Source organism: Giraffa tippelskirchi, chromosome 11 (assembly GCF_054371585.1).
Source record: "Giraffa tippelskirchi isolate mGirTip1 chromosome 11, T2T-mGirTip1v1.2.pri, whole genome shotgun sequence".
Taxonomy (NCBI): domain Eukaryota; kingdom Metazoa; phylum Chordata; class Mammalia; order Artiodactyla; family Giraffidae; genus Giraffa; species Giraffa tippelskirchi.
Window position 1 is genome coordinate 53,172,494 of NC_137285.1, and position 22,074 is coordinate 53,194,567.

At 39.6% G+C, this 22,074-nt stretch overlaps 2 protein-coding genes across 5 annotated transcripts in view; one reads left to right on the plus strand and one right to left on the minus strand.

Moving 5' to 3' along the window:
• INPP4B (inositol polyphosphate-4-phosphatase type II B) overlaps nucleotides 1–22,074 on the minus strand; it is an 802,877-nt gene that overhangs the window by 698,284 nt on the left and 82,519 nt on the right. The window lies entirely within an intron of this gene.
• The window catches only part of LOC145525213 (uncharacterized), a 97,393-nt gene continuing 83,484 nt past the window's right edge, over nucleotides 8,166–22,074 (plus strand). Inside the window, exon 1 of the mRNA XM_081538040.1 lies at nucleotides 8,166–8,181. Within this exon, the coding sequence (XP_081394166.1) occupies nucleotides 8,166–8,181 (16 nt within the window). The remainder of the gene's footprint in view (nucleotides 8,182–22,074) is intronic.

A 22,074-nucleotide genomic window follows, 5' to 3' on the forward strand; every position in this document is an offset into this window, starting at 1 on the left:
GAGTGATTTTTAAAGCTCATTCTATATGAGGAAAATTCATTTGAAAGTTTGTTTCTGTTTTTTTCACACACTGACATAGGTAGACAGATTACACAGTCCTTTTGTCAGGTATTATATTAAGTGAATTGTATTACGGATGCCCTGTTAAAATGGAAAGCTGGGTTAGCTCTGACTTTGTGTCCATTCAAATATTAATCAATCACACATAAGTAAAGACATGAAAACACAGTATTAGCTAATGGTGGAACATAAACCATTTCAAAATCTTTCAGAACACAAAACCAGCTGCATAGACATGGCAGCTAGCCAGGTACAGCATGCTCACCAAAAATGATCATTTCTGATCTTCCATTTTGAACAAGAAACACTGACTCAATTGAATGTAAAGCAAAAATGTGTTACATAACTTGAGACCATGGCTTAGGGGGTCAGTGCCCTTAAGTGTCTCAGTCAGAGAGAGTTCACTGTAACAAACCTCAGGTGCACACAGACATGCCCACGCTTTTCATTTGTTCATAGTTACGCACTCTGCATTTCTCTGTTAGGTGCTCTGGCTCTTATCCTGCATCCTGCTGGCATTCTGGAAGTACGTTAGAGGCTATGGGGCTTTTGGCAACACTCTGGCTGATAACCAATCAGAGTGAGAGAAATCCATGACCACACTCATGTCAGTTCTCCAGCTGCATTCCCCAAATGCCCAGGCTCAAACACAGATACGTGGGGTTTGTTAAAGTTTAGAAGAACCACCTTGGGAGGGTAGATCATCTTAGTGATTTAAATTCTCAGTGTAACTCCGGGAGTCACCATAATCTTATGAGGTGAGTGTGTGTGTGTGTGTGTGTGTGTGTGTGTGTGTGTGTCAGTTGCTCAGTCGTGTCTGACTCTTCCCATGAACTGTAGCTCTTCAGGCTCCTCTGCACCATAATCTTATGAGGTGAGTGTGTGTGTGTGTGTGTGTGTGTGTGTGTGTGTGTCAGTTGCTCAGTCGTGTCTGACTCTTCCCATGAACTGTAGCTCTTCAGGCTCCTCTGCCCATGGAATTCTCCAGGCAAGAATACTGAAGTGGGTTATTATTCCCTTCTCTAGGGGATCTTCCCAACCCAGGGACTGAATCAGGTTCTCCCACATTGCAGACAGATTCTTTACCATCTGAGCCACCAGGAAGGCCCAAGGTGAGTTTATTCAAGAGTTAAAAAACAGCTACCCTGAGCTAACTCTCCTCTGGTTAAAGCTGCCTTTTGGCACCTTGTCAGGAGTGAAGCAATTCTGCAGAAACTCTTTGCAGCCAGCCACCCAAATTTTTCCATGAATTTCCTTGCCTGGATAGAGTAGATCTAATCTACTGCTGCATACAGTTCTATGAGAGAGGGATAACAACTATGTTATCTCTAATCATTGCAGTAGAATGCAATTTATATGGGTAGATGAGGGAAGATATCATACAGTTCAAGAGATTGTGTACTCTGGAGAAAAGAATATCAAAGCAAGAATGAAATCTTAGCCTCCTGCTGTGTCATCTTGGAGAAGTCATTTAAATTCTCTAAGCATGTTTTTACCTGTTTGCAACTACACTCTCACTTGCACCCTACATAAATACTGTGAATATTGGTTGAAAATTTATCATTAAATATACTTAAGGTCTTTTCCCAAGTATACCAACTTGTCAGCACTAATGGAAGACTTTCATAATTTTGTTAAACTCATCAACACATTTTACTTATAAAATAAAAGACAGTATTTAAAAGAAATACTATTTCTTTTATTATATTAATTTCTTCCTTGTTTGGATTTAACCCTCAGTAACAAGATGTAAGACCAAACGAATAAACAATAGAACACACTGTAGAGAACCCAGATGTTACCCTTGCAGATGCAGAGTTCAAGTTTTGCCAGAGAAACTGATACATGATTAAGAAGGGAAACTGACCTTGAGAATTACAGTATAACAGCATATCTTAAGGAAGAACTCTCAGACCATAAACATATTCAACTTGGACTTGCTGTTCTACTAAAGGAAAAATAAAGAATATCATGAGGAAGTCAGAAACTCTTTATGACAAATCAACATACTATATCACCAGAATAAAAATTATGCCAAAACTAATTTTAACTGTTTCAATTGTTATGCTTACATCTCTCCTCGGGTAGGACATTTTCCAAGTAAAATAATACAAGTTTTGCTTAGGAAAAGAGAATTTTAAATGAAAAAATCATCAAAAACATTTAACAAATAAATTGTCAAGAGAGATGAAATTATTTCAACTTTACAGAAAAGAAACAGAAAGAAAGTTCTGTAGGAAATTAATGGTTAAATATATTCACTGACAGCTTTCTCAAAGTTCTATCCTGCTGTTTAAAATTCTTTGAGCTTATTCAGTTTTAAGATGCTTTATTTCAAATTCAAAAAGTTATGACAAAGGCTAATTTTATTACTTAATTTATGAGAGCATAAATCGTTCTTCGCTAGAAAAAGCTTTATTACATTCTCAAGATATTTCCTATCTCCCTTTTCCATGTGTCAGACAAAATTACACATGTACACATGTGTACGCAATCAAAAATAAAGAATTCACATCCAAAACATAAACTGAATTAATTCTGTACTTTGTAAGTAAAAAAGTACAAATAAACCCAAGACAACAGTAAGGGCTCTTTTTCTGACTAAAACTGTTGTGCTCATTTCTTGACCCTTTTAAAATGGTGGTTGAAAAAGTATATGAATGAACACATACATCAAACAGATACTGAAACCCTCAAAGGTCATTTCTTACTTTATACAGTCATGAAAAATTCAAAGCAACTGTCAAAAAATAGCTAGCACAGCACCATGCTGTGCTGACATCAAAGAAGCTGTTGATATTATAGTTACTTTCAAACAAAAATAATAACTTAGTTGGGGCTCTGATTATACGGGTATCCGACCCTGTGAATATCTTATTTTGACAAGAACAAAGAGGAACCAGCTGTTCTCCCCAGAGCATGTTAGAATTGAGAGAGCCATTATCCCCGGGAGATGTTCTTGATTGCCAAGGGTTTCTCTATTATGCATCTCTCTATTCCCATCCTTTCACCTCCCACTATCAGTGATGATCAGAACCTATTCTGAGATCCTTCAGGAAACTTAAGAAACTGAAGACCCTCAAATATACACAAAGGAGCATGGATGTTGGGATCAGATCATGAAGGGCCTTGAATATGCAGTAAAGAAGTTGGATTTGGTGAGAAGGGCAGTGAAGGACTGCTGCTGCTGCTGCTAAGTCACGTCAGTCGTGTCCGACTCTATGCAACCCCATAGACAGCAGCCCACCAGGCTCCCCTGTCCCTGGGATTCTCCAAGCAAGAACACTGGAGTGGGTCGCCATTTCCTTCTCCAATGCATGAAAGGGAAAAGTGAAAGTGAAGTCGCTCAGTCGTGTCTGACTCTAAGCAACCCCATGGACTGCAGCCTACCAGGCTCCTCCGTCCATGGGATTCTCCAGGAAAGAGTGTGGAGTGGGGTGCCATTGCCTTCTCTGCAGTGAAGGACTGCTAACTCATTAAAACAGGGAACATACAATCCCACTCCTGGGCATATATCTGGAGAAAACCATAATTCCAAAAGACACATGCGCTCCCACTGTTTATTGCAGCACCATTTACAACAGCCATGGAAGCAACCTAAGGAATGCTTAAGAAGATGTGATAGGTATATCAAATGGAATATTACTCAGCCATAAAAAGGAATAAAACTGGGTCATTTGTAGAACTGTGGATGGACCTAGAGACAGTTATGCAGAGTGAAGTAAGTCAGAAAGAGAAAAACAAATGTCCTATTTAATGCATGTATGTGGAATCTAGAAAAATGGTATAGATGAACTTATTGGTAAAACAGAAATAGAGACACAGATGTAGAGAACAAACGTATGGAAATAAAGGGGGGGAAATAGGTGGGGGTGGAATGAATTGGGAGATTGAGATTATATATATACACTATTGATACCAGGTATAAAATACATAACTAATGAGAACCCACTATATAGCTCAGGGAACTCTACTCAGTGAGCTGTGGTGACCTAAATGAGAAGGAAATTACAAAAGAGGGGATATATGTATATGTACAGCTGATTTACGTCGCTGTACAGCAGAAACAAACAACCTTGTAAAGCAATTATATTCCAGCAAAAAAAGTAATTTAAGAATAAAAACAGGGGATACACTTAATCTCAAAGTGGAGAACATCATCTGTGCTGGGAGCAATAAGTAATTAAGTGTTTGAAATATAGAGAAAATTATTTCGTGCAACTGCTCATAGAAATATTCTAGAAAGGCTATGAGAGATAAATAGGAGATTAAAACACACGGAGGGGCTTCCCTGGTGACTCAGTGGTAAAGCGTCTGCCTGCCAATGCAGGAGACGCGGGTTCAATCCCTGATCTGGGAAGATCTCACACCTGTCACGGAGCAAATAAGCTTACCTGTGCCACAACCACTGAGCCAATGCTCTAGAGCCTGGGAGCTGCAGCTACTGAAGGCCGCACACCCTAGAGGCCGTGCTTCACAACAAGAAAAGCCACCAAATGAGAAACCTGTGCACTGCAACTGGAGAGTAGCCCCTGCTCGCCACAACTAGGGAATAGCCACGCGGCAACAAAGACCCAGCACAGACAATAAATAAATAAGACACACTGAGGACACAGCTGAGAGGAGAGAGTATGGTAATACATAGACCCCAGTCCAAAAGCTGCCATGGCCTTCTGCAACAAAGTCTGGTCACCTGGCAGTGGAGAGAGCAAATAATGCGGTGATCCAACATTAGAGATTAGCCAGGCAACAGAAATGCAGAAACGACTAATCATAGTTCCTGAGGGACAAACAAGACAGGTGAAATCTATAAGGTGCTTATGAGCCAAAATGGTATTGGAGGGAGGAGCTGAAGGACTGGGATCTGAAATACTGTGAAAAAGAATACAAGAGTCATGGTCACAGAAGTGTGCCCTGAGTCCTGAGCCACTCTGAGTGGTGGATTACGTGAAAACAATCTTCCCAAACACAACACAGAAAAATCAGACAGGTATTTGCAGGAAGAGCTGTAACAGAGCATCAGTAGAACGGTGGAAGGTGATCCCTGTGGTTGGAATAGATGGATAGCCTCACCCTGCTCCAATCAACCCAGGATCCAGTGTGGTGTAAAACAAATCTAACAAAATAGAATTAGTTTTGGTCAGATTCAGAAAAACTATACAGGATTTTCATTGCCATGCATGTGCTCATTCACTCAGTTGTGTCTGACCTGCGACCCCATGGACTGTAGCCCGCCAGGCTCCTCTGTCCGTGGGATTTCCCAGGCAAGAATACTGGAGCGGGTTGCCATACCCTCCTCTAGGCGATCTTCCCAACCGAGGGCTTGAACCTGCGGCTTCTGCACTGGCAGGCAGATTCTTTACCACTGCACCACCGAAGCTAACACCATCACAATTTCTATCACTCTGAAGACAAACAATAACTAAACCAATACAATAGCATATTATGCCATCTTTCTTTTATTTATGTCAACTGAATTAAAATTGAGCATTGTTTTACTGATCATCATTATCTCTCTTTTATAAGCTAAGATCTCAGTTCATAAAAAATGTATAGGAAACTGTCAGCAAAAGGTACCAGTTTTATGAAAACACAGGGTGAATACAATGTAAATCAAAACTACCATTCATTTCCAGCTAATGAGGTGCTCTGTTTTTTCCAATAAATATATTACTTCATCGAGGTTGGTCTGTTGGTTTTTTCCAGACCATTAGATTCTCACTTAATGAGATTGTTCTCCCTAAAGAAAATAGAGATATTGAATCAATACAGCCTCCTATAGAAAAGTACAGAGCAGACCAAAATTTCCATGAACATCCTAAATTTAGACACTGGATAGAAATATATGAGACTACCTTTTTATTTATTCAATCACAGTCTTCATATGTTTAAATTCATTTATATTGTACAGCAAATATTATTTGTACGGCATAGCCCATCTGTCATTTACATATTCCACCGCCATGGTTTAAAAAGATATCCAAACATAGAAAAATAAAAGAATAAGATATAAGTAATATACAAATGTTTGTTTCTTCTTGCTAATGTCTATTTGAAAATCACCTGGACTTTTATTAATAAGTTGTTCATGGTGAGTCTGGTAGCAAAAGGCATAAATTCTTTTCCTAGAGAAAAATCTTAAACAGGGTGAATTCAAAGTGCTTCCTTACCTAAGACCATAGAAAGCTAGAGTTGAAATGGAACTTAGAGGTCATGTCTATGGGTTCTTAAACCCAGAAAGTCCACAGATGACACCAGCTCCTCAAATTACATGGGGGGATCATGCCTGAACTTGCATACGTGCATTTGGAGTCAGGGAAGGGACAGTGGAGACAATATACAGAGATTGCAGCAGATTCTTAAGTGAGTCCAATGGCTCCAAAAGAATGTAAGAATAGCCACTTTATTCTGCCCATGAGATTTAGTCTCTATAACCTACACATGTAGAATAAACTCTTTATTCTTCTTCTGCACCTTAGGAAATGGTGACCCAGATTGGGGAAGAGAAGAGTCACCCAAGGACATGGAACTATTTAGTGCTACAGATGCTGGCCTTTCAGATGGTGATCTAAATGCCTACTCTTCTTTACCCACCACTATTCACAGGCCTCCAAAGTGAAATCTTTAAAATGGAGCTTTTAACTCTCCTGTGGATTCTAATGTCAGGGTTAACGGTTAACAACACTGCCCTAAAGGGAGAAAGGAATCAAGAGAAAGTGAAAATAATAATATGAAAGAGCCAAAAATTAATGAGCAGTATAAATAGTAATTTACTCATATTTTCCAGAAATTTCAGACATACAATATATGCATCTATAAACCCATGTATGCTCATTTCAGTGGGATTACTGATGATATTATTGAGAGAGAACGTGACAAAATAAGAGCTATGTCTGGGTGTAACTGCATACATACCAAATATTTCTTTATTCCTTTATATTTTTTGCTCCTCTCAAGAACACACTGGTAATTGCTAATTGTATAATCAGGAGAGAGAAATTTCAGACACAAGAAAAACAATGGAGTTTTTACGAATGGTAAGTTATAATACTTTAGTGTCTCCTCTGTGATTCTTCTTTACTCTTTTTCCTCTGGAATAGCTCAGATGATAAAGGATCTGCCTGCAATGCAGGAGACTTGGGTTCAATCTCTGGGTCAAGAAGGTCCCCTGAAGAAGGAAATGGCAACCCACTCCAGCATTCTTGCCTGGAGAATCCCACGGACAGAGGAGCCTGGTGGGCTACAGTCCATGGGGTCACACACAGTCGGACACAACTGAGCGACTCACACACGCTGTCACTCTTCTGGACTCTTTTTCCCCTGGAACAAACACTCTGGAAGTTAATATTGGGAATTTACTTGGAAAGGGAAAAAAGTTCAAAGAAGCAATATACCTTTGTACTCTAAACCTAAGGGAGAAATATCAACTGTAATCTGTCAACAGCAAGCTGTAAACACAATTAGTGTAGGTGACTTATATCATTCAATCTGAAAGCCCTAGCATCTGTTAGAATCCTTTCTCAGGATGGAAGAGAGCTCAAGAAATGAGTTCTGTGGAGAAACTATTTGAGTTCAAACTCAGTCTCTCTCACTTTCCAGATGTAAGACCTCAGGCAAGATATTTAGCCTTCCTGTGCCTCTGTTTCCAAAACAATGAGGATAATAGTAGTACCTGTCTTAATCTGGATTCCCCCAAAATAGAACCTGATGAGATCTCCAGCGTAAGTTGTTTACTTGAAAGATGCCTCTGGAAGGAGTGAGAAATAATAAGAGTGAGACAGAGCTAGGCAAGAGCACATTATCAAAGCTGCTTCCTTAAGCAGTGGAGGCTTAATTCAGCTGAGACCTCTGAGAGCATACAAAACGCCTCTTAGAATTGGAGGGGAAGCTGCAGTATTTACCCACCAGCTCTTATGCAGCTTCCATCGAGGCTTGCCCTGACAATGTTAAATCCCCTTCACTTTTGTGCTAGGCTCACAAACAGATCTAGTGGCTTCCTGCAGCTTTGGAGAAGGCCTGAGACAGAAAGCAGATGGGCACACATAGCGTTTGAGGTGAGACACACAGCATGAGTCTGAGTTCTCACAAAACTATCTGACACAGCGATGATTGAGATCAGAGGTAAGTCAAAACACACTGACAGGGCCCTGAAAGCACCGGCTATGTTATTCACCTCCATGCATTGTGCTAGGGATTTAATAAGTCATTCATGTTGAAATGGTTAGAATCACATAATAAGACATCAACTCATGTTAGCGGTGATGATTAGTCTTTTATTATTTGTGAAGTGCCTACCAGATGCCAGGTATGGTGTACCAGGTTACACAAAAATAATACATAAATAAATATCACAGACTCTTTTCTTGTTACTGAGCCAACTTTGGATTCACTCTTCCCAACACAGTAAAGCCAACCTACTGACATCAGGTTGTGGTGAAGGGAAGCGCAGCATTGATCATAGGTGCCAAACAAGGAGTGTAAGCAGTTGATGCTCAAAACACCCAAACTCTCCAATGGGTTCCAGGGAAGAATTTTTAAGGGCGAGTTGAATGAAGGGAGTCACAGGGTGTGTGATGAGCTCATGCAAAATTCTCTGATTTTTGATGATGAGGTAACAGGGTCGTATCACAGGGGTTCAAATTATCAGTTCTCAGGTTCCAGTGGTCTGGAGGCTGCATGCTCACGGTCATGCAAGCTGATGCTCGATGACCACGAGCACGGCCATACTCATGAGAAGAGCATGAAGAAGAGGGAAGCAAACTTCTTTCATTTGATGGGGGGTTTTAGAATCTGTAAAACAACTCAGGAACATGCACCAAGTACTGTAATCTGTGTACTTCAGAGGAGGAACTAAAGATTCTGTGACTGCTATATGGCTGATTTACAGTTTAAATTCTTACCAGTTCTACTGGCCAAACTGCTACTTTTGTCAGTACATGTTCACATCCTCTTATTCATTAATTTTTGAGCCAACTATTTTTTGACTCGGGGAAAGCCTGGGAGATTACAGTTTTTCTACAAACAAGAGGCAGGCAGAGGACATGGGGGGAGGGGTCTGTCCCAGGAAGGCCCCAGAGCGTCCTGTTCAGTTAGACTTTCAATTTCATCAATATCTACTAGAGGCAGCAAAGAATCAGGCATTTGTCACCCAAAGCAATGCATTTTTTGATAAAGGCATACATTGAGTCTAACGGCTACACAATATAGGGAGAAACCCACTCTGTCCAAATATCAGAACAGTCAGGTTTCACAGAACATGTTGTGTCTGCATAGAATTTTGACAGATAAGTAGGAATGGGCTCAGGAGGAGAAGAATTTCACGTAGTGAGAATGTCATATATAGAAGAATGTCACAAGGTAAGAAAGAACACGGAACTTTTAAAGAACAGTAAGGGCTCAAGGGGTGATTATGGAATGGATCACCCTGGGGAAGGGAATTTTCTTTAGTAAATAGCACAATTCTCTTTCCTTCTTTACCTACAATTATTTGAACCTAATAAGACCCTTAGCCCTGTTGTTATCTAATTTGTAATTGGACTTAGGTTTCTGGTTCCAGTACCATACTATCTATTAATTTTAACTTTCTGTGTCATAGCTATACTTTAGGGGACAGCTTTGCTTACATCCGGAACAAGACAGATTAAAAGTCAGTAACATTTCAGGCAAAACCAAAACACCTGAAATATACACTTCCATGGATGAATGTCAGGTAACAAAGCCATGCCATGTAGAGGCAAAGCAAGATCATGAAGGATCAATGAGAGTTTTTACTTTAGTTTTGGGTTAATTCTACAGGCAATGAAAGGTTACTTCAATAACCCGAGGTCAATGTGAGGAGGGTCAACACTAATCTAGGTGAGCAGCAGTGAGGATAAGAGGTAGAATTTATAGGTTTTGGTGAATAGATATATCTGGAAGTTGAGAAAGAATCATTTTTAAGTAGATGATTGCTAGCTGATGTCTTCAACAAAGACAGGAAATAAAGAAGAGATGTCTCAGATGGGGCTTCCCTGGTGGCTCAGATGGTAAAGAATCTGCCTGCAGTGCAGGAGACTTGGGTTCAATTCCTGGGTTGGGAAGACCCCCCCAGAGAAGGAATTGGATACTCACTCCAGCATTTTGCCTGGAGATGCCCATGGACAGAGGAACCTGGTGGGCTACAGTCCATGGGGCTGCAGAGAGTCAGACATGACTGGGCAACTAACATATGTCTCAGCAACTAACCTAAGTCTCAGAGAAAGGAAGAAAAAAAAACAATGAGTTCATTTTGCACATGAACTCATTCAATCTTGAGGGCTCTACCAAGCTCACGTGGCCCACAGCTGCTGCACTTATTTCCAGAGTTAACTTTAGAGGGGCCATGCTGACGTGAGAAGGGCACAGAGCTCCCCATGATGCACTGGAGGACACTTTCAAGTACTTTTCTGGGCATCAAATTGAAACTGGACCTTAATAAGGAAACCTGTGATATTTTAATAAGGTAAACTACATGCAACTATTTTTTAAATCTCCACTAATTTACTGTATCCTCATTAGACATTAGGTGCATAATGGGCGTTTCAAAATATGATATGGATTAATGTGGTGTCTAAAATTCCACCACTGATAATTTATTACTCTTAAAATATTGTTCCCTCTAGGAATTTTTATTTTAAAAGTGCAAATACCTTTGGATTCACACATGAAGGTGTCATTACTCATCGACAAATCTATTTTTTTCTTCATTCATCTAGCTGGAAGAAAGACACTAAGGAAAGAGTAGCTTTGACATGGGAGTGGAGGAATGAGGTTGTCTGAAGCACAAAGGGGAGGACAGCTTGGAAAGAGTTTCTAATTTTTCTTCAGGATCAGAAGTCATTAGCACAAGGCCCAGAACCTGTCTGGAGGGAATGTGGACTTGGGTGAGGTTCAAAGGAAATGAGAAATAAAGCTCTTTGGGGTCACCTTTCAAAATTTAGTACAGTGTGTGATGTGAGAAAACTAACTTGAAAACACTAAAAACAAACTGGGCTATGCTTGCAGAATATTGATAATAGTCTGTTCGTTGTTGTTTTATTAACAAGATCAGATTGCTTCTTGGTCATGCGAGTTTCCCAAGGAACCTGAAGTCATTCCCTTGGTTGGGAGTAAAGCCACTGATGAAGGTCCAATGTCATTGTTCAATTTAAAATATCAAGTGATATGATATAAAATTTTACAATAAAGATAAATCTTCATTTAATCACATTCATATAAGTAAAAGGGCTGCAATTTGTGAAAATACCTAAGCTGGTGTTTCAGCTTGTGGAGCAGATGAACTCTTATGACAGATCATTTTTTCAATGAACTGATAGCACTGGTTTTCCTGCCTAATAAACTGCTACCATGGGCATCAAATCTTCATCTTCTCCATTAAGTGAAACTATTCCCACTGTTCTCCTACTACATTCTTTCATTAGGCAAGCACCTCAGGTCAGAGTTTCTTTTACCAATTACAGGCCTCATCAATTCTCCAATCTCAGTTTTGAAAGGCTCTAATAGGAATTTAAGTTTTCTATAACTAACAAGCAATTCCATTAAAAAAAGAATGAGGGAGAAAGAAGTGATTATGGGATTAAAGGGAAAACATACACGCTCATCTATTTCGGTACAACTCTGGGCCAAGTTCTCTGACCAGCAGTAGTGAGACAAGCTTGGTGTCTATTTCTAAGGGGTTCATGGTCACAGGAAACAGCTGTGAGGTGCACAAATCACCACAAGAGAGGGCAAAAATCCTTAACCATGAAAAGGGAACTAACTACCTAGAGATGCAAGATGGGCTGCCAATAGAGAAACTTATCTGCAAAGCAGAAATAGAGATACAGATGTAGAGGACAAACATATGGACTGGGAGAATGGGATTGGCATATATACACTGTTGCTATGCTTAGTCGCTCAGTCGTGTCCGACTCTTTGTGACCCCACGGACTGCAGCCTGCCAGGTTCCTCTGTCCATGGGGATTCTCCAGGCAAGAATACTGGAGTGGGTTGCCATTGTCTTCTCCAGGGGATCTTCCCAACCCAGGGATTGAACATAGGTCTCCTACATTGCAGGTGGATTCCGTACCAGCTGAGTCACCGGGGAAGTCCATAAATGTACTACCAGGTATAAAATAAATAACTGATGAGAACCTACTGTATAGCACAGGTAACTCTACTCAATGCTCTGTGGTGACCTAAACGGGTAGGAAATTCAAGGAAGAGGGAATATATGTATACGTGTGACTGATTCACTTTGTTGTACAGCAGAAACTAACACAACATTGTAAAGCAACAATACTCCAACAAGATTGCATTAGTCTATCAGTCAACCAGTAATACAAATTAAGGCAGGTGTTATTTTAGATACTAGTGATCACAGCCTAGTAGGGGAGTGTCCTGGACCTAGTAAGTGCTAGAAAGACATGAGATCATGGAAGAGGACAATTAAGGGGCTTATGGTCAGGCCATGGTCGCACGAGGCTCTGAACTGAAACCACAGCAAAAATAACATTTCCAGGCAGGAACAAACTACCTGGCCATGTCTGGAGGACAGGAAGGAAGTATGTCATTGAAGCACAGTGAACAGAGGGCAGAGAAAGAAGGAAAGTCAGAGGAATTCAGGGACAAATTATGAGGGCTTTTAGGTAATGTAAGTAAAAGTCTCCATTTCATTCTAAGTAGAAGCCATTAGGGAGCTTTCAAATGGGAATGCCATGGTCTGATGTATGCCATAGAGAGCTTTCTCTGGCTCCTGTGTGGAGAACCTGTTTCGGGGGGGCCCAATAAAGGAGGCCAGGACACTAATTAGGATCTTGTATAGTTGAGGTAAAATGATAATGGTGCTAACACAGGGGCAAGATCATGGTGGCCTGGACCAGGACTATGGAGAGGGAGATGGTGAAAATGTATAAGATTCAAGATAAATTTGGGAAATGAACTGACATGACATATTAATGAATTTGATATGCAATATGAGGAAAGGGCAAATCAAGGCTTACTGTCAGGTCTGGCCTGAACGGCACTACAGGTGGTACCCACTTATACTGAGATAAGGAAGACTCAGTAAAGGAAAAGGGGGCTTCTCTAGTGGCCCAGACAATAAAGAATCTGCCTGCAATGCAGGAGACCTGGGTTCGATCCCTGGGTCGGAAAGATCTCCTAGAAAAGGGCATGGCTACCTACTCCAGTATTCTTGTCCAGAGAATCCCATGGACAGAGGAGCCTGGCAGACTATAGTCCATGGGGTTACAAAGTGTCGGACACTACTGAATGACTGAGCATCCACACACACACACACACACACACACACACACACAAAGTAAGGAAAAATAGCAGGAGTTTCCTGGTCATAGTGAGTTGGAGATTCTAATTATAAAGCCAACTGAAGACAAGCAGATAATTGAAGAGTGAGTACAAGATAGGTAAAGGGGAGGTCCAAGCCAGGGATAGAATTTTTTGAGCCATTAGAGAATAGTTATTAACTAGATGCTGAGTTGTGTCATTCAATTCACATTTATGAGGCATCTGCAATGTGTAAAGCAGATGCTAGTCCTTGCACTGGGATAAATAGGATGGCTGTCTGCAAGAAGCTGCCAACAGAGTGTGTGCGTGTGTGCGTTTCTGGGGTGGGTATGAGACACAAATAAGTAAAATACACAGCAGAAGGGAAAAGCTATAAAAGAGACCAAAGAAAAGTAGAGTGGGAATACAGTGAAAGATGTGATTAATTCCAACTGAACAAGCTGTTTCTCAGAGGCTATGACATTTCAAGTGACCCTTAAATAATATGTGGATAATATTATATTGATGAAGAGGGAAAAGGTTGAAGGGCCAGGCTGGGCAATAGCAGGGAGATACAAAAACAAATACAAAACACCGTCATGGAGCTGGAAGGAATGAACAAATACACACAACACTGTCCCCAATGGTAAAGGAGTTTAAAGTCTATGTAAGGAGAACTACAAGGACACAAATAATGAAAGTGACATTCCAAAGAGGTCAGGGAAGGATGTGGATGAAGTATGAAAGCCTGGGATACCATGGGAGCTGAGGCTTTGAAGACCCACGCTAGGAGTACCATTGCCCTTGGGGTCTGAATCTAGGAAATGGATACTCTTACAAACTGATGCTGGAGATAAAAATTTAAAGAAAAACCCTCTTAGACTAGAAATAAGAAAGAGATGTGTCAGAGAGGCCAGGCTGTTAGGCCTGCAAATTCTCAATAAAAAACAAGCCTGGACTGTCTTTTGCCCTTTGTCATACACCATAACATTAATTTTACTATAATTAATATCAGCAAAGAAATTAGAACACTAGTATAGAATGAGAGTAGACATAAAATCCAAAGGTCAGGATCTTCTACTAAAAAATTACCTTATTTACATTTACCATTGCATGCAAACCACTGCCAAGAGATACAGAGTCTACAAATGACAGACTATTTACCGTGTACTTATGTACTTACATTTCAATGTGGTGCAACTCTCTAACTGAATAGACATTTTTATTACTAAACAGGCTATACATACACACACCCATTTACATATGCAAATGTTACTCTGTCTATAGCAAATATACTGAGATATTTCTCTTTTTGAACTTTTTAGCCACACCATGCAGCCTGTGGGATCTTAGTTCCCCAATCAGGGATTGAACCTGCATCACCTGCGGTGGAAGCACAAAGTCTTCACCACTGGACCGCCAGGGATGTCCCCTGACATATTGCTTGATCTGAGATCTACTGGCTAAATTATTTTTTATGTGAAGGCCTACATTTCGCCTGATATTCAATGTATACATTTGTTAGAGAGCAGACACGATGGAGAGCTTCTCTGGTGGCTCAGTTAGTAAAGAATTTGCCTACAATGCAGGAGACACGAATTCAACCCCTGGGTGAAGAAGATCCCCTGGAGAAGGAAATGGCAGCCTACTGCAGTATTCTTGCCTGGGAAATCCCATGGACAGAGGAGCTTGCCGGGCTACAGTCCATGCGGTCGCAGAGAGTCGGACACAACTGAGCAACTAAGCACAGCACAGCAGAAGGGCAGTAACCAAAACTGCTGCTGGTGCTATTCGTTTCAGAAGAGAATGAAATTGACCTGAATTTCCAGAGGCTAAGTGCCATCTGGTCCTATGTAAAAGAGTAGTGAACGCCTGCCCTTCAAAACGTTTCTCTCCATAGCTCAGCAGTAAAGAATCTGCCTGCAATGCAGGAGCTGCAGGAGACACGGGTTCAATCCCTGGGTCTGGAAGATCCCCTGGAGGAGAGAATGGCAACCCACTCCAGTATTCTTGCCTGGAGAATTCCATGGGCAGAGGAGCCTGGCGCGCTACAGTCCATGGATTGCAAAGAGTCAAACATGACTGAAGCGACGACTTAGCAAGCACACACACCCTTCAAATGTTATCCCTCGTCAGTGGAGAGGGCCTCAAGCATCATTATTGCCAGTAATCTTGAAAACTGGGATGATAATACCCAGTATGAAACCACTGTGGGTAGTTTGCTTTATGTCTCCATTCTGCTTTCTTTCACATTTTGTTTGTGTTCTTTTTAAAAGAAAAGTGAAAAAGTGAAAGCATTAGTCGCTCAATTGGGTCCAACTCTTTGCAGCCCCATGGAATGTAGCCCACCAGGCTCCTCTGTCCATGGGATTTCCAGGCAAGAATAGGGAAGTGGTTACCATTTCCTCCTCCAGGGGATCTTTCCAACCCAGGGCTCAAACTCATGTCTTTTAAGTCTCCTGCATCAGCAGGTGGATTCTTTACCATTAGTGTCACTTGCCCCTTTTTGTTTTCTTTCCCTTTTTGTTAGTGTTATTTTTAAGAGGAGACTGCAGGTCCATAAATGTAATCTCAGAGGCTTTCTTTAAACTCATTTCTCACAGTGCTCAACAATCATTCCTCCTTTCCTATCTAGAGTGTGTAATTCCAAGATGATGAGAGAAAAACTTGCCATCCGGACATCCTAAGAAAATTACTTGTTTCGGAGGCCTGCCTGCAGCCACGTGAACCAATGCAATTGCACTGGAGTTGGGTAACACCCATGGACTCACTGCATCTGTGATGGAGACCCCTTCGGGCTCATTCTCCTCCAGCTGTTCTTCACCGTGACATTCCTTTAGCCTCAGCTTGAAGACCAGCAGGAGTAAGTGCTCTGCTTCCCTCCAAAGGCACATTAGTCATGTTTGGACAGCCCGAATCATCCAAAAAGGCTTCATTCAATCTGAGTTGAAATCTGCTTTCATGTAACTTTAATCAATTTATTCTTATTAAGCCACTGGAAACCACACTGAGCGTGATGCCTTTATAGTCAACATCTCAAATATTTGAAGGCAAAAATGACCAGTACTCCAATGACAATTACTGCCTAAGCAAGTATTCAATTATCAGTACCTCATACATATTCTCTATTTTTTTAAAATCAGCCATTCCATCTATAACCTGGCTATAAGAGTCATTCACTGATTTTGTCTCCTACACTTTGTCTTTTTTAAAATGAATTTTTTCTCTTAAATGTAGTTTAGATTTTCAGAAAAAACTGCAATGGTAGAGGAGAGATTTTCTGTGTACCATGCATACCCAGTTTCTTCTATTATTAGTATCTCATATATATTAATATGGGACATTTGTCACAATTCATGGACGTACAGTGATGCATGATTATTTACTAAAATCCAGATTTACTCAGATTTCCTTAGTTCTTACCCAATGTCCAGGATCCCATCTAGACATAACATTACATTAGGTTCCTCATGACTATGATAGTTTTCTTGTTTTTAATGACCTGGATACTTTTGAGGAATACAGGTCAAATATGTTGTAGAATGTCCTGTCCCTCAGTCAGGATTGTCTGAAGATTTTCTCATGGTTAGACTGGGATTACAGACTCAGGGATAAAAACAAGGGAGGTAAAGTGACACTTTCAACACAGCAAGTCAAAAGTACGTACTATGAACATGACATCGGTGTTGAAGCTGACCTTGATCACCTAGAGAGGTAGTGTTTATCACGTTTCTCCTCCAAAGTTACTCTCCCCTCACCTGCCTCTCCATATTGTGTTCTTTGGAAGAACATCACAGTGCAGTGCCCATATTTAAAGACTGGAAGGTTAAGCCTCATTTCTTTGAGGATGGAATGTCAATATACATTATTTGGAATTCAGTTGCATGAGATGTTTGTCTTAGACTCTGGTTTACTTATTTATTACATCATTTATTTACATCTTTACAGACTCATGGATATTTATTTTATACTTTGGGTTATAATCTAGTACTGTTTTCTTTATCTGGTTCCTAGAATTGTTCCAGCTTTGGTTACTGGGAGCTCTTTCATTTGGCGGTTTTATTTCTTTGAAATATCCTCATCTTTGGGGGCTTTTATTTGTTTGATTTTATTTAAGTATTTCCTTACTTTCAGGCATTATAACATTCTCTGGACTCAAACTGTATTAATATATTTCCTACCTGAAATCTAAAATCAACCATCTCCCCTAGATGCCCTATTTTATGTATTTGTCTGTTTATTTATTGAAGAATAGTATCAGAAACCAGCAACTAAGAGTTAGGTCTCCCCTGATGGCTCAGTGATGAAGAACCCACCTGCCAGTGCAGGAGACATAGGTTCGATCCTTGTTCAGGGAAGATCCCAAGTGCCATGGGGCAACTAAGCCAGTGTGCCACAACTATTGAGGCTGTGCTCTAGAGCCCAGGAGCCGCAACTACTGAAGCCCGAGCACCCTAGAGTCTGTGCAAGCTCCGCAGCAAGAGAAGTCACCACAGTGAGAAGTCCGAGCATCGCAACTAGAGAGTAGCCCATGCAACAATGAAGAAACAGCACAGACAAGTAAATAAGTAATTAAAAAAAAAAAAAAAGAACTAAGATATGCTTGCTGCTATTGGGGTGAAGTTGCTTCTAAGTCCTTTCAGCTCACAGAGCAAAAAATACGTGTGTATACTTAACTCATGTTATATGCATAACTAAAAACACTTCTCTATGTAACTATCTGTACTTACATTAAGCTAAACAGGAGTTCATACTGATGGTTCCAATTCTAATCCATTACATGAATCATTCTAGCTTCCTTCCTTGCTTATCTGTAAATTTCCACTCCAACTTTGAGAAATCTGGCTCCTATCAATCTTCCCCCATCTATCTAACTGTTCAATTTCAGTATACTTGTAAAGCAACACTCAAATTGTAACCTGTCCCCAGGTGAGAAACAACTTTATGCAGTGCTTATGCATGATATTTTTTAACTTTAGTTTTATGAATTCAGCTCATTTGCAAAGCTGCTTAATCAGTACCTTTTCCCATTACCCCATTCAGGGAAGCTGTTTCATACTTTTATAATACAGTTATGTGTTTTGTTAAAATCTGCATTCTATGCTGAAAATATTCCCAACATACTAACATTTTTTTTTAATTTGCATACGTTAAGGTTGCTGGAAAGTTCTATGGGTTTTGACAAGTGCACAGTGTCAGGTATACACCCTTATAATTTAGTTCAAAATTGTTTCAAGTATCTCCCACACTTTGCTAATTCAACCTACACATCTTAATGCTATCTCATTCCTGTTTTAACTTGCAATTTCCTAGTGTCAAGTGATGTTGGGTTTCTTTTCATACCCTTATTTACTATCTGTATATTTCCCTTAGTGAGGTATCAGTCTGGATCCTTTGCCCACCTTAAAAATCAGATTTTTGAATTTTAAAATTCTCTATATACTTTAGATAAAATACTTTTATCAAATATGTGTTTTAAAAATATTTTCTGCTCATCTATGACTTGTCTTTTTATTCTCTTAACAAGTGTCTTTTGCAGAGCATAAATGTTTAATTTTTAAGAAGTCCAACCAATAATACTTTTTTTTTTTTTCTTTAATCTATGGATCATGCTTTTGACACTTTATCTCAAAAGTCACCACCAAACCCATGGTCACCTAGATATTCTCCTGCATTGTTTTATTTTATTTTTTGGCCATACCAAATGGCTTGTGGAACCTTAGTCCCCCTGACCAGGGATTGAACCCCGGGTCATGGCAGTGAAAGTGCTGAGTCCTAAGCACTAGACTGCCAAGGAATTCCCTCCTATGTTATTTTCTAAAAGCTCTGTAGTTTCACATTTTACATTCTGTACTTTTACCATTTGATATATTTTTATTTAATTTTTGTAAAACTTGTAAGGTCTGTGTTTGGATCGATCTTCTTGTACATGGATGTCCAATTGTTCCTGTACCAATTTGGTGAAGACTATCTATTCTTCATTGAATTGCCTTTTTTTCTTTCTCAAGGCCCAATTTATATTAGCTTATCTCTGGGTGAGATAAATGACTATTCTATTTCATTAATCTATGTGTCTATTCTTTCACTAATTCCATGCTTGTTTGATTATTGTTGCTATATAGTAAGTCTTGAAATCTGTTGGTATAAGTTCATCAATTTTGTTGTCAGTGTTATATGGCTATTCAAGGTGTCCCATCTTTCCATATAAACTTGAAAATAGACTTCTAGTGTACTGGTTGAGATTACACTGAATGCATGGTTCAAACAGAAGAATTGATATCTTGACAATATTGAGTCTTCCAATCTATCAACACAGATTATCTCTGTTTAGATATTTTTGATTTATTTCATCAGAGTCTTATGGTTTTCCATTTGTAGATCCTGTATCTATTTTTCTTAAATTTATACCTTTATGCATTTCATTTTTGATGCTATTGTCAATAAAGTGTAATTGTTGGCAATTAGAAAACAATTGATATAATTGTTGGCAATTAGACAACAATTGATATTGTTTATCCACTTTGTATCCTGCTAAGTTGTATGCTTGATTATGCCTTCTGAGTTTTTTGTTCTTTTTTTTTTTTTGGTCAATTCTTTGGAATTCTACATAGACATTCATGTCATCTGCAAACAAGTCCTTCCCAATCTCTATACCTTTGATTATCTCTTATTGTCTTACTGCATTAGCTTCCAGTATGAGGTTGATTAGGATTAGTAATAGTGAACATCCTTGTCTTGTTTCAAATCTTAGGAGGAAAGTACCCATAATTTCACCATTTAGTAAAATGTTGACTGTAGGTTTTTTGTAGATGCTATTTATCAAGGTGAGAAAGTTCCTCTCCATTCATAGTTTGGTGAGTTTTTTTTTTTTTTATCATAAATAGGTATTGAATTTTGTCAACTCCTTTTTCTGCATTGATAGATATGATCACATATTTTTTTTTCTTTATCCCATTGATATGGCAGCTCTTAATCTTTTAAAAATAGGTCACCTCTTCTCCTTCCATATAGAGCACAATGTGAACTTTACTCCTGGGTTTCTAATATAAATATAACACATATTAAGTTTCTAATTTGATTAGAAATTTGTACTTGCTATTAACAAAAGCCCCAAGTTTACTTTCTCTCATGAATTATTCTTTACTTATAGAGGTGGTTTTTCATCTCTCAATATATGATGTTGTCTATATTCTTAAATTTCATTATAGATTTATGTAACAAATATTTACTGAGTGCCTTCTTTGTGCCTTTTTGTTCTAGGTGCTGAAGAGTAAGCATTGAGCAAAAGAGGCAAGGCCCTTGTTCTTGTGAAACTTGCATTCTGGTGGAGGTAACAAAACATAAATAAACCAGTAACTACATACAATGGATACTGATAAGAAAAATAGGCTGAGATGCTAGTTCTCTGAGTGTGGTCAAGAGGGGCCTCTCACATTTAATGTGATACTTGAAAGATGAGATATCAGTTTACTGAGATTTTCCTTTGAATTCTACCATCCAGCATGTGTTATCATTCATAGCTTTGCATTGAAAATAATCAGTAAGCGTAAGAACAAAGCTTGCAACTGGTATTAGCTTTGAACTGTTAAGTTGGCTAAGCAGAAACTACATTTCCCAGAATTCCTTTCCCTCATGGTTCTGAGCTGATTGGCCACAGGAGAGGTTTAGGTGACATCAGAAGGTAAAAGTGACACAGCAGCCATATTTGAGCATGGAAGCCTGGGGTTGGGTCAGATGCTTTTGCAGCTCCTACAGATGGGTTATGAATCAGTTGGCTGAGTTCATTGGATGCAGCACCTGCCAGAGCCACAACTCCTTCAGCTTCTCCTACTTCCAGGCCAGGTGCTCATTTGGACCTCTGCTTCTCCTGCCAGATACCTGCATCACAGAAACTGGAAACCTAGAGGCTGAAGCAGGATTCAGACCACCCTCCTCACATGTTCCTGTTTGTCCATGCTCTCACCAACTTCTCATCCACATTTTCTTCCTGACTTCTTGCCACACTGACTTCAGACCCAGGGAAAGGACATAAACACTTTAACCAGTTCCCAGAATTGTATAAGGTCAATATATAATAATCAGTGCCTATAATCAGTGCCTTATTTCATATCATTCCTAGGAGTTCTTCTATAATTGAACCGTGATTGCCATACAGACCTACTATCAACACCTTCCCTCATATTTGTCTTTTAACTTACAGTAGATAATCATTCGGGCCTCCCTGGTGGCTCAGTGGTAAAGAACCCGTCTGCCAATACAGGAGAGGCAGGTTTGATCCCTGGGTTGGGAAGATCCTCTGGAGGAAGGCATAGCAACCCACTCCAGTATTCTTGCCCGGGAAATCCCATGAACAGAGAGGCCTGGCAGGGCTACAGTTCATGGGGTCGCAAAGAGTCATACATGACTTAATGACTAAACAACAAGATAATAATCATTCAACAAGCCATGAATTTGGCTATGCTATTATCTGTACATTTCTGCACAAGATCTATAAAGATATTATTAGAAGATTTGTAAATACTTATCTAAAACCATGCCTATGTGAGCCTCCCACTCTTAGAAATACATTATAAGAAAAACAAATGAAGTTAATTTGGCATAATTCCTGGTAATCACCACTTCTATTTCTAAGATCTGACAAGTTACCTGTTTAATAATTCCTTCCAGAATATTGTAGGAAATTGCTGTCAGATTCATTACCCAGTGATTTTCAGAATTTATCTTTTTCTTTCT